The sequence below is a fragment of the Misgurnus anguillicaudatus genome, chromosome 2 (genome assembly GCF_027580225.2).
Source record: "Misgurnus anguillicaudatus chromosome 2, ASM2758022v2, whole genome shotgun sequence".
Classification (NCBI taxonomy): domain Eukaryota; kingdom Metazoa; phylum Chordata; class Actinopteri; order Cypriniformes; family Cobitidae; genus Misgurnus; species Misgurnus anguillicaudatus.
The window spans coordinates 2,653,024-2,664,764 of NC_073338.2; the positions used below are offsets into that span (position 1 = coordinate 2,653,024).

Genomic DNA, 11,741 nt, shown 5'->3' on the forward strand with positions numbered 1-11,741 from the left:
TTTGAGTTTCATCTGTTAATGTATTGTTTTCTAATTTTATATTAATGAGATTTGTACGAAGCGAGGTAAACTGTGCTCTGTATTTGTTTGTTCGAGGAACAGACACAGTCGAAATATGTTGATACTCTGGTAAAATAAACTCTATGTGCTGGGATTTATGTGATCTTGGGCCTTATTTATAAAGCGTGCGTACGCACAGATTTGATCATAAAGTGTGCGTAGGCAAAAATCCATGGCAAAGTCCATATTTATAAAAACTGTCTTTGACGTGGAAAATGTCATGGGCTTGCCAGATCCTTTGTACTAGACTAAGGTTTGAGTGTATCTGGCAAGACCATGACAGTACTATGTTCTGTGTGGGAGCATGTGGAGGCATATAGTTGTGTGGCTTCCACATGTTCCCAGTGTTTTGTGGCTGTCATGGTTATGATCCAGGTTGGATGTTAGAGGGCAAGACCATGGCAGCATTGTGTCTACGTGGGAACACGTGTGTTTCACATCATGTCTGTGTGACACGTGTTCCCAGTGTTTTGTGGCTGTCATAGTCTTGCCTGACCCTGGTTATTATCCAGGCGGTATGTTAGAGGGCAAGGCTATGGCAGCATTGTGTTTATGTGGGAATACGTGTGTTTTCACATCAGGTATGTGTAACACGTGTTCCCAGTGTCTTGTCACTTTTACCCTACTCCCTTATGTACTCGTGTCTTAAGTGATTAATTATGTTCACCTGTTCCCCATTGATGTGCTGTCTATATAATGCCCTCGTGTTCTCTGTGTGGTGGGCGTGCGTTGTCGTAGTTCAGTGTTCATGTATTCTGTGACCTGTTCAATTATTTCCCGTTTCTATTTGTGTTTCATCACATTGTTTTGTTATCCCTTGTTTTACCCCATCGTGGGTGTTTCTTTTATTTACTGTAAATAAATTCATAGTTATATTTTCATACATTTCCTCTGCGTTTGGGTTCATCCTTTTGTTTCCACTTTCCGGTGTTAACCGATCGTGACAGAACGCACGCACCAAACTGAACCCAGCGAAGATGTTTGCTGGTAGCCGCCTGGCCATTCGGGGAAGAGGTTCCCGTCCCGCATACGAGTCGGGTTACGAGTTTTATGACCCACTCGTATGCGGACCCGAAACCAACGCCAGGCGGACACATACTGGATCTGCTGGACACCGCCAGACCCAGTCCAGCGTGAGGGGTATTATGACCGGGGCCATCAGGATGGGGAGGTCGACTCCCGTCTCCCCGAAGCTAGAGACTACCCCAGTGACCAGTGGCCTCTCAGAGCTTCCGGTGTCCGGACGAAGGAGGAGGAGGACAAGGAGAGCCTCGCAGCCGGCGCAGCCGGAGACTCGTCACCCGCCGGCGCAGCCGGAGACTCGTCACCCGCCGGCGCAGCCGGAGACTCGTCACCCGCCGGCGCAGCCGGAGACACGTCACCCTCCGGCGCAGCCGGAGACACGTCACCCTCCGGCGCAGCCGGAGACTCGCCACCCGCCGGCGCAGCCGGAGACTCGCCACCCGCCGGCGCAGCCGGAGACTCGTCACCCGCCGGCGCAGCCGGAGACACGTCACCCGCCGGCACAGCCGGGGACACGTCACCAGCCGGCATTTCAGCCGCGGGACTTTGAGACTCATGTTCACCGTGGACATTTTGTTCCCCCTGTTTTTGCGTTTGTCACATATGTTTGTTTACCCTTGTTGTTTGTGGTAATGTTGTCGTGGTTGTCTTCTGTTGTGCAGTCTTTCGTTCCTCGTGTTTAATGTTTTTGTTTGTTTTTGTTGTGACGTCTGGTATCCGTCTTTAAAGACGGGGGTACTGTCATGGGCTTGCCAGATCCTTTGTACTAGACTAAGGTTTGAGTGTATCTGGCAAGACCATGACAGTACTATGTTCTGTGTGGGAGCATGTGGAGGCATATAGTTGTGTGGCTTCCACATGTTCCCAGTGTTTTGTGGCTGTCATGGTCTTGCCTAACCTTGGTTATGATCCAGGTTGGATGTTAGAGGGCAAGACCATGGCAGCATTGTGTCTACGTGGGAACACGTGTGTTTCACATCATGTCTGTGTGACACGTGTTCCCAGTGTTTTGTGGCTGTCATAGTCTTGCCTGACCCTGGTTATTATCCAGGCGGTATGTTAGAGGGCAAGACTATGGCAGCATTGTGTTTATGTGGGAATACGTGTGTTTTCACATCAGGTATGTGTAACACGTGTTCCCAGTGTCTTGTCACTTTTACCCTACTCCCTTATGTACTCGTGTCTTAAGTGATTAATTATGTTCACCTGTTCCCCATTGATGTGCTGTCTATATAATGCCCTCGTGTTCTCTGTGTGGTGGGCGTGCGTTGTCGTAGTTCAGTGTTCATGTATTCTGTGACCTGTTCAATTATTCCCGTGTCTATTTGTGTTTCATCACATTGTTTGTTATCCCTTGTTTTACCCCATCGTGGGTGTTTCTTTTGTTTACTGTAAATAAATTCATAGTTATATTTTCATACATTCCTCTGCGTTTGGGTTCATCCTTTTGTTTCTACTTTCCGGTGTTAACCGATCGTGACAGAAAAGTGCTTAGCGCCACGTCAGGGTCTGAGCAGACGTACGCGCTTTTGCTTGTCCGATTGCTGCAGGTTTTTGGAAATATAAGCCATTCTTGCTGTTTGAAATTGGGTTTAAACATTGACAAGCACTCTTTTACATGTCTAAAATTAAGAAGTTCTGAAACGCTCGGCTGCGCGCACAAGTTCAAGTTCATTTGTGATTTATAGATTTGAAAGGGGTTTCTGCACGTACGTTCGGTTTATGTATCACACGCACGCATTTTTGTTAAATGATCGTAAGATCAAATGCAGGATGGTTTTTACGTAGCATTTTATAAATGAGGCCCCTTCTCTTTACTTACATTGAACGGGTTAGTCCAAGGAGGCTTCCATGTCATTCCGCCGTATTGATTAACTATAATAGCAGAGAGGGACAAAAAGCACTAGCGTTTCCACAACATGTTTTCATTCAGAACATACATAATGGCTACCATAGTGGCAACACGCATTTGGAAAAGCGAGGCGCTAGAGAGCACTATTCGTTTGAATGCAAAATACAATTTCACCACTAAAATCCTACTTATTGTCCCTTTAAGTAAGCCCAGCAGTTTTTTTATTTTAGGGTCTGAATATGGAATACAACACTGCATAGTTGGCCAATTCTGCTTGGTTACGACTTTCTCTCGTTGCCAAATGATGAATGGTGATGTAGTGTCTCAGAGAGGAGGCACCAGTGCCATTAGCTAGTATGGTCTTCAGACAATCATCAACACTTGCTGGTATTCCTATACTGTAAGCTCTCTTGCTTCCTCTTCAGAGAACCAAAGTTACATACTGTATGTAACAGACATTTGGGTTACTTTTTTATCTTTGTCCATAACATGTGAGGTCTGCCACAAAAGCTTTTCAAGTTATTAATGAATGTACCCTCTTTCCAGGTTACAGAGGATATCTACCACTTGCTTCAGAACAACTATGATCTGGTGTGTCGTGGTAATGTCACTGTAAAAGGCAAAGGACAGATGCTTACTTATTTCCTGGAGGGCAAATCCCAGGATGCAGGCAACAGAGCACCACATCACACTGGTGGTCTAGAGCGAAGAATTCACGCCATAGCTCGCACCAGTATTGCACAAACCAAGACTGATGGTACTTTTTCTGTCACATCAGGCCTTGCTGCAATGGTCAGCATGAGCAATATCCAAAGGACACACTGTCACAGTGCCAGCACTGATGCCAACTACATGCTTACTGGAGAACAGGAGACCAAATATGATGAAAAGGACATGTAGCATGACAGATCTCAGTATGCCAGTGATTGACAACAAAAATCATGGATCTAAAAGATGGGTGAAAAGGTTATGTATAACTTTGGCAAGTCAAAGAAGTTAAAGAATGCAAGAATTGTCTTCCTTTTGTAAGCATGATGGTTCTTTGGTTAACAATACAGTTAATTTAAACATTAAATCCAAATTGACAATTAATTTACCTAATCTTCAACCTGCATATCCAGGTCAAATAACCTCCTCAAAATAGGTATTATGGAGTTTCAGGGATGTAACCCTTGCTTCTTCCTGGTATGGAACAACAACCCAATTGATAAACTCAACTCTCACCCTACATTTTGTTTCGTATTGACTATTCTTTTTCACTTAAAAAAATATAGTTGAAAGCCAAGTTGAGAATCCTATTTTATGTTTTAAGAATTTACAGTTTTTAACGATTGCTATGACAGACTTTTCAATACGTTTAACAAGTTTCCAAATCTCTTAACACAGTTAGCACTACATCCGCCTATGTAAGCTATACTATTAACACTTTTTGTTGCTTTACAGTTTTTTACGATTGCTATGACAGATTTTTCAATACTTTTTACAAGTTTCCAAAACTCTTAACACAGTTAGCACTACATCCACCTGTGTAGGCTATACTATTAAGCAGTGATGGGACTAACGCGTTACTGTAACTCCACTACTTTTGGCGGTAACGAGCATTTAACGAAGTATTTTTTTAAATCGAGTAACGCAGTTACAATTACTGAAATTTAAATGAGTTCGTTACTCGCGTTTCTCACGTTATTTTGTAAAAAATTAATACTTGCAGACACGACATTTCTGATCTAACGTAACGTCACCGCATCGTTGTGGGCGCGCATTTCGCGCAATGAATCATTAAACTTCATCATGGCCGACAGTGCAGACAGAATCAGCTTTCTCTCCTGGAAATATGGACATTACTTTTCGCTCGTCGAAAATAAGGAAAGAAATGTAGTGGTGAGTTGTAAATTGTGTGCAGGTGCAAAGAACCTATCCACGTCTAAGAATAGCAATTCAAATCTTATGAAGCACCTATTAAAACAGCACGCTTCGACAAAGCTAGTAGCTAAAGACTCCAGCCCTACAGATGTTGAAGGCGCCACTCCATGCAAACAACCAAAGCTAGACTTTAGGTCTACACGTACTCCAGTGCAGCCGATAAGCCAAGCAGAGCTGAATAAATTGATTGCGAGATATGTCGTCGATGACATGCTTCCTCTGTCAACTGTCGAGTCAGTTGCTTTTAGGCAACTAATAAGCAAAATTCCCGTGACTATAAATGAAGGCTCGGAGCACATGTGCAGGAAGATGTTTTCCAGCTATTTAGACAGAGAATATGCGAAAATGCAGGTAGAGCTAAAAAAAACATTTGAGGGTTTACAACATGTCTCTACCACAGCAGACATCTGGACTGCTTACAATAAAAGCTTTCTAGGTGTAACTGCACATTGGATTAATCCGAACAACATGCTACGTGGGAAATCAGCCCTGGCATGCCAGAGATTTAAGGGCCGACATACGTATGACATTATTGCAACCGAAATAGACAACATCCACTCGTCCTATGGTCTATCTTTCAAAGTGACTGCAACTGTTACTAACAATGGGTCTAATTTTGTCAAGGCATTTCAAATGTACCAGCCACCCGAGTCAGACACTGAAGATCATTTAGAGGAGGATGAGGCGACTTTTACAAACATCGGGGATGTGTTAGATAATGCTGCCGATGACAATGACGTGGTTTTACCCCCGAATCACAGATGCGCATCGAACACATTGAACCTCATCTCATGCACTGATGTCGATAAGTGGCTAATGTCAATGCCGAAAACAAAATCTATCTACAGAAATGCTACCACAAAATGCGCAGGGCTGTGGAACAAGGCAAGTCGGTCAACGGTGGCTTCGGAGATTGTCACCAACATTATTGCTAAGAAGCTGCTTGTACCTTGCACCACCAGGTGGAATTCGTTCTATGATGCGGTAGCGCGAATTTCTGAGATACCTGTGGCTGAATTGAATACAATATCTTCCCAACTTCAGCTGAAATGCATCAGTGAAAGGGAACATCAGGTCCTTAAAGAGTATTGTGTTGTGATGAAGCCGCTTACTGTGGCTCTTGACATTCTGCAAGGAGAGGACAATTGTTTTTACGGAACACTCTTGCCCACTCTGGAGACGTTAATGTCAAAGACTTTGGAATTAAAAAAACACCTTGCAATCCTTAATGGTCTACCAGAGGCAATTGTTCAGGTAAGAGCTGCTATTTTATTTTGCATTTATTATTATATATATTCCGCTGTTTCCATTGTTGCTTTCCAGTAAAATATGCACCCTGTATTTTCGTCATACATAATGTGTAGCCAATGGTCAGACGATTCCATTGATACGCGGGTGCTTATAGGCTTGACGAGTAATTCACAACTTGTTGCTGCTGCGTTGTCATCACACCTGTCATCTGCTTTGTTTACATTCCTAGCAGTTTGTTTGCGTTTTTATATCTGTCTAACTGATTAACATTGTTGTAAATTCGTAAACATCAACATTAACATTATTGTAAATAGTTAAAGTTTAAATTTTAAGATTTTCCCCCTAAATATTTAATGTAAATACTGTACAATTTATTGTTTTTGTAAAATAAAAAATAATAAAACATATTTTTTTTGTGTGTGTTATTTTATTAATACTCAGTCTTTTGTGTCATGTATTTCAGGCAATTAAAACCCGATTTGCACGTGTTCTTGAGGATAAAGATGCTCTACTGGCTGCTGCGACCCTACCCAAGTTCAAGTTACGCTGGCTGCATGACCAGGAGAGGAAGGACCTGGTAAAAGCAAGTCTAGTAGCAGAATGCAGAAAATATGTCCCAGAGCAGGATGAGCATCCAGGGGAAACTGCAACAACACAGCGCCGACCATTTACCAAAGAGGATGAATTCTTTAGCTTTGATGAAAGTGAGGAGGATGCCTTTGTCTCTGTTGAAAATGAAGTAGCTGATTACTTTAAATCGGGAGCCACAGGGATGGATGCTCTGAATCAGTTTCCAACAATAAAGAGAGTATCACTTAAATTTAATGCAGCGACTCCATCCAGTGCCCCTGTGGAAAGACTCTTTAGCCTTGGGAACCTGATTCTCTCTCCAAAGAGGAATAGGCTCTCAGACCAAAAGTTTAAGAAGCCTCTTCTCTTAAGGTACAATGACTGGTTTGAGAGCTAGCAATGTTGTGGCTACTGGTCAGAGGTGAGAGATGAGACTTGTTAGCCCATTTTAATGTTTGTTGAGAATCTCATCTTATCTCTATTTAGCTTTGCCTTATGAGGCATGTTTGTTAAAATTTTTGGTTAACCTTTTGTTAAATTACATATTCAATTATATGCAGCAATTATATGCAGCACCTCAAGGCAAATTTGTTTTCTCTTTTAATTAGTGTTAACTGTTAATAGCCTACTGTAGGCCAATCACTTTTATTTAATTGGGCCTATGTGGTAAAAACACTGGTAAATGACTGAGACAGTTATTTTGTTTAACTACCTGTTGAGATTACAATAAATAAGTCTAAAAAATGTTCTTTGACTGTTTAGTTACTGTTCATATTTACATTTAAAAAGCAGACATAAAAGTAACTTAAAAGTTACTTTCTCTAGTAACTAATTACTTTTGATATACAGTAACTAATAGAGTAATTCAATTACTTTTAAAAGAAGTAACTAGTAACTGTAACTAATTACTAATTTTCAGTAACTTGCCCAACACTGCTATTAAGACATTTCTTGTTGGTTTGACACAAAATACATAAAATTAACACAAATTTAAAATGATTGAACTTCTTTTACACACAAGCTCAAACAAATGTCAAATTTACAAATGCTTTCACACAGCATGTCAAAACAGATAACATCATGTGCTAAACCTCACTTATACTGCCCTCCAAAGGCAGAGTGCAGTATCTACGCAAACACTGAAACTGAGAAAAATGGCTTTAAAGTTTTTACACTAGCCAGCCAAACATGTTGTGGGTAGATTAGTGGTAATGCATTCATGTAATGCCTTGTTAGGAAGAAATTTTTATAGAAAAAAAAACATGACCACCAATGTGACCCTTGACTCCCAAAATGCAGATACTGCACTCTGCCTTTGGATGACCTTTACAGTTTTTTCCAATTGCTAACACACTAAAATTACATGAACAGCACAACTATTTAAACTGACACACAGAGAGCAACACCTCTTCTCAAGTCTCTAAAAGTCTAAACACATTTTCTGCTTTACACACATTTTGCAATTCACAATGTCACTTTTTAAATGCACTGAACACGATTCTCTGCACAAGACACAACAATCTGACATAAAGTCACATGTTTGCCTTTTCAAAACACTACCATTCAAAATGACACTACACGAGCTAAATGGCCAATATATGTGCCACCTGCCCAAACACCTGAATGGTTAATTGTTAACACTTCAATCAGGATGTAAGCACTAGAAAAGACCACAGGTACGTCATTGGCCACAGAGCCATTATAGATGTTCCTGGCTAACGTGGTGGGAACATCACAATGTGTGCTGCCATCTCCATTATGGATGGTGTCCTCCACCGTCATGCCAACCTTGATACAACACAGCCCATATTCTCACATTTCTAGAAAGACTCCACAACATTCTCATACCATCAGAGTGTATGAATGATGCAGACCAAAGAAACTGGTATGTTGTAGTATTGCACAACGTGAGCTTTCATCAGCCCCAGTCCAAAACTGGTTTGCTGACTACCAAACATTTATCATGCAATAACTCCCACCATACTCGCCATTTTTGAACCCCATAGAAGAGTTATATGGAAGGTATATGACCAGCAGCCCTTTGTGCGCATGCCTCTTTTGCAGGCTATGGAAGATGTGATGGGATTGATGTTGGTGCAATTTTGAATTAGGCGCTCAAGGCGCTTCTTCCCTCGATGTCTGGCAAGGGAATATATTGCCTGTGATGTGGCGTTGTGACTTGTTTGGTGAAAAAAAAATTCAACAGCATGTGTGTGTATCTGCAAATATTTCTGTGCATGTGAACATATTTTAGTATTATGGCAAAGCATACTAAAGAAAAGTGCACTTTTCATTATGCCCAACTGTGTGTAGTTGGTTAGACAAAAATCTGGTAGTATGAATGAAGTGTGTTCCAATTTGTGTCAAAGTTTGATTTTGATAATGTTATATGTAGTTTAGGTTGGAGTGCTTCATTTTGCAGGATATATGTGGTATTTTGCTATTTGGGTGTGTGGTTTTGTAAATTGTGTTAAGTTTTTTGATAAAACCAGACTAGTTTGCAAAATTGTGTGTTAGCAATGGGAAAAAACTGTAACAACTAAAGCACTATTGCAATAGCAAAGTGCAGTATCTACGAACTAAATGTGTTCATTAAACTTTTTCTCATGCTTCTTTATACATTTTGATTGTTTAACTGTAATAGGTTTATTGATGTTTGCAGGTTGTGAATGCTAAAAAGGCTCCTTTTACCACAAAGAGCATTTTACTAATTTTATTAATTTTTATTTATTACAGTTTTTTCCAATTGCTAACACACAATTTTGCAAACTAGTCTGGTTTTATCTAAAAACTTAACACAATTTACAAAACCACACACCCAAATAGCAAAATACCACATATATCCTGCAAAATGAAGCACTCTAACCTAAACTACATATAACATTATCAAAATCAAACTTTGACACAAATTGGAACACACTTCATTCATATTACCAGATTTTTGTCTAACCAACTACACACAGTTGGGCATAATGAAAAGTGCACGTTTCTTTAGCATGCTTTGCCATAATACTAAAATATGTATTAGATGCACAAAAATATTTGCAGATACACACACATGCTGTTGAATTTTTTTTATTTTTCACCAAACAAGTCACAACGCCTCGTCCACATCACAGGCAATATATTCCCTTGCCAGACATCGAAGGAAGAAGCACCTTGAGCGCCTTATCCATCCCTTAATTGCACCAACATCATTCTCATCATATGTCTCTTCCATAGTCTGCAAAAGAGGCAAGCGCACAAAGGGCTGCTGGTTATATACCTTCCATATTACTCTTCTATGGGGTTCAAAAATGGCAAGTATGGGGGGAGGTATTGCACGATAAATGTTTGGTAGTCAGCAAACCAGATTTGGACTGGGGCTGCACGATGAAAGCTCACGTTGTGCCATACTACAACATACCGGTTTCTTTGGTCTACATCATTCATACACTCTGATGGTATGAGAATGTTGTGGAGTCTTTCTAGAAATGTGAGAATATGGGCTGTGTTGTATCATGGTTGGCATGACGGTGGAGGACACCATCTATATTGGAGATGGCAGCACACATTGTGATGTTCCCACCACATTAGCCAGGAACATCTATAATGGCTCTGTGGCCAATGACGTTCCTGTGGTCTTTTCTAGTGCTTACATCCTGATTGAAGTGTTAACAATTAACCATTCAGGTGTTTGGGCAGGTGGCACATATATTGGCCATTTAGCTTGTGTAGTGTCATTTTGAATGGTAGTGTTTTGAAAAGGCAAACATGTGACTTTATGTCAGATTGTTGTGTCTTGTGCAGAGATCCGTGTTCAGTGCATTTAAAAAGTGCCATTGTGAATTGCAAAATGTGTGTAAAGCAGAAAATGTGTTTAGACTTTTGGAGACTTGAGAAGAGGTGTTGCTCTCTGTGTGTCAGTTTAAATAGTTGTGCTGTTCATGTCATTTTAGTGTGTTAACAATTGGAAAAAACTGTAATTTACATTATACGAGGTTTGCTTTAAAAACAGTAGTTAAAAATTAACACAAGTTAAAAATAGAACAACATGTTTGTCCCAAAGACATTATTGTAACTAACAGTATGCAAATTTTAGTTAATTTTCATGTTGTCTCAAAGTAGCACAGTTATGTAAACTTAGATATTCTTAAGATTAACTTAAGAAGTACTACACAAAATGTTTTAATATTAAGTAGCCTACAAAATTAGTTCGTGGAAAAAGAGCACTTATTATGGAAGTGTACTTTTTCACCTAGCGTGCTTTCTGCCTGCCCGGCTGCGCTAGTCAGGTTGACTGGGCGCCGTTAACTTTGCCTAACAATATAACTTTACCAGACTCTTATCAAACAAAGGAGTAACCCCTGTCAATACAATTGGATTAGCTGCCTAAAAAATAGAGAGATGTTCGAATCAACAAACACCAATGCGACTGAATCGGATTATATCATTATTGTCGGAGGATATTGCCTTCAATGGACGAGCACAGGTAGGTCAAAACTTGCTAGCAGCTGGCTAGTTATAAAGCTGTAATTTGCCTTAGTATGAGTTATTATTTTGCTATCTTCCTTACCCGTATTTGTTTATTTGTGTTTTAACGCGAGTTCAACCATCATTTGGACGCGGCATTGTGCCATAGTTGGTTTGTTGTTGTGTGTTCGGGGAAAACCGCAGTATCTGCGGTGTCAAAGCCGGGGAAACAAAGCCAGAACGCAGTAACGTCACTTACTGCGGTTTACCTTGGTATTAGCATGGATTTTTTAGTTACTGCAATTTTGACACCCTCGTTTCTTTGAAATGGGACAACATTTAACCAGGAGACTTTGTCACAAGACAGAACAGATGTCATAAAGCTCATTTCAAGCCTTAACTCAATTTTGACCAAGCGTGTAGTTACTGCGCTTTGGCTTTGGACAGCAGTATAGTCAAAGTAAACAGCTGTTTATTTGATGAATTGAAACAAATATATTCCCTGTATTTTTAGGGGTTAAGCACCGAAGGTGCTGAGACACCTATTGGAATTGTACTTTTTTCTTCTTCTTAGCCATTGGTGTCTATGGCAGCCCTATGAACCGTATGT

The 11,741-nt window shown here is 40.6% G+C and overlaps 1 protein-coding gene across 1 annotated transcript in view; it reads left to right on the forward strand.

Annotated features, from left to right (window-relative positions):
• Positions 1–7,385, forward strand: part of adcy1b (adenylate cyclase 1b) — a 579,599-nt gene extending 572,214 nt beyond the window's left edge. The window contains exons 20-21 of the mRNA XM_073871739.1: positions 3,482–6,112; positions 6,573–7,385. Coding sequence (XP_073727840.1) covers positions 3,482–3,835 — 354 coding nt within the window. The 3' untranslated portion in view covers positions 3,836–6,112; positions 6,573–7,385. The remainder of the gene's footprint in view (positions 1–3,481; positions 6,113–6,572) is intronic.
• Positions 7,386–11,741: the final 4,356 nt, after the last annotated feature.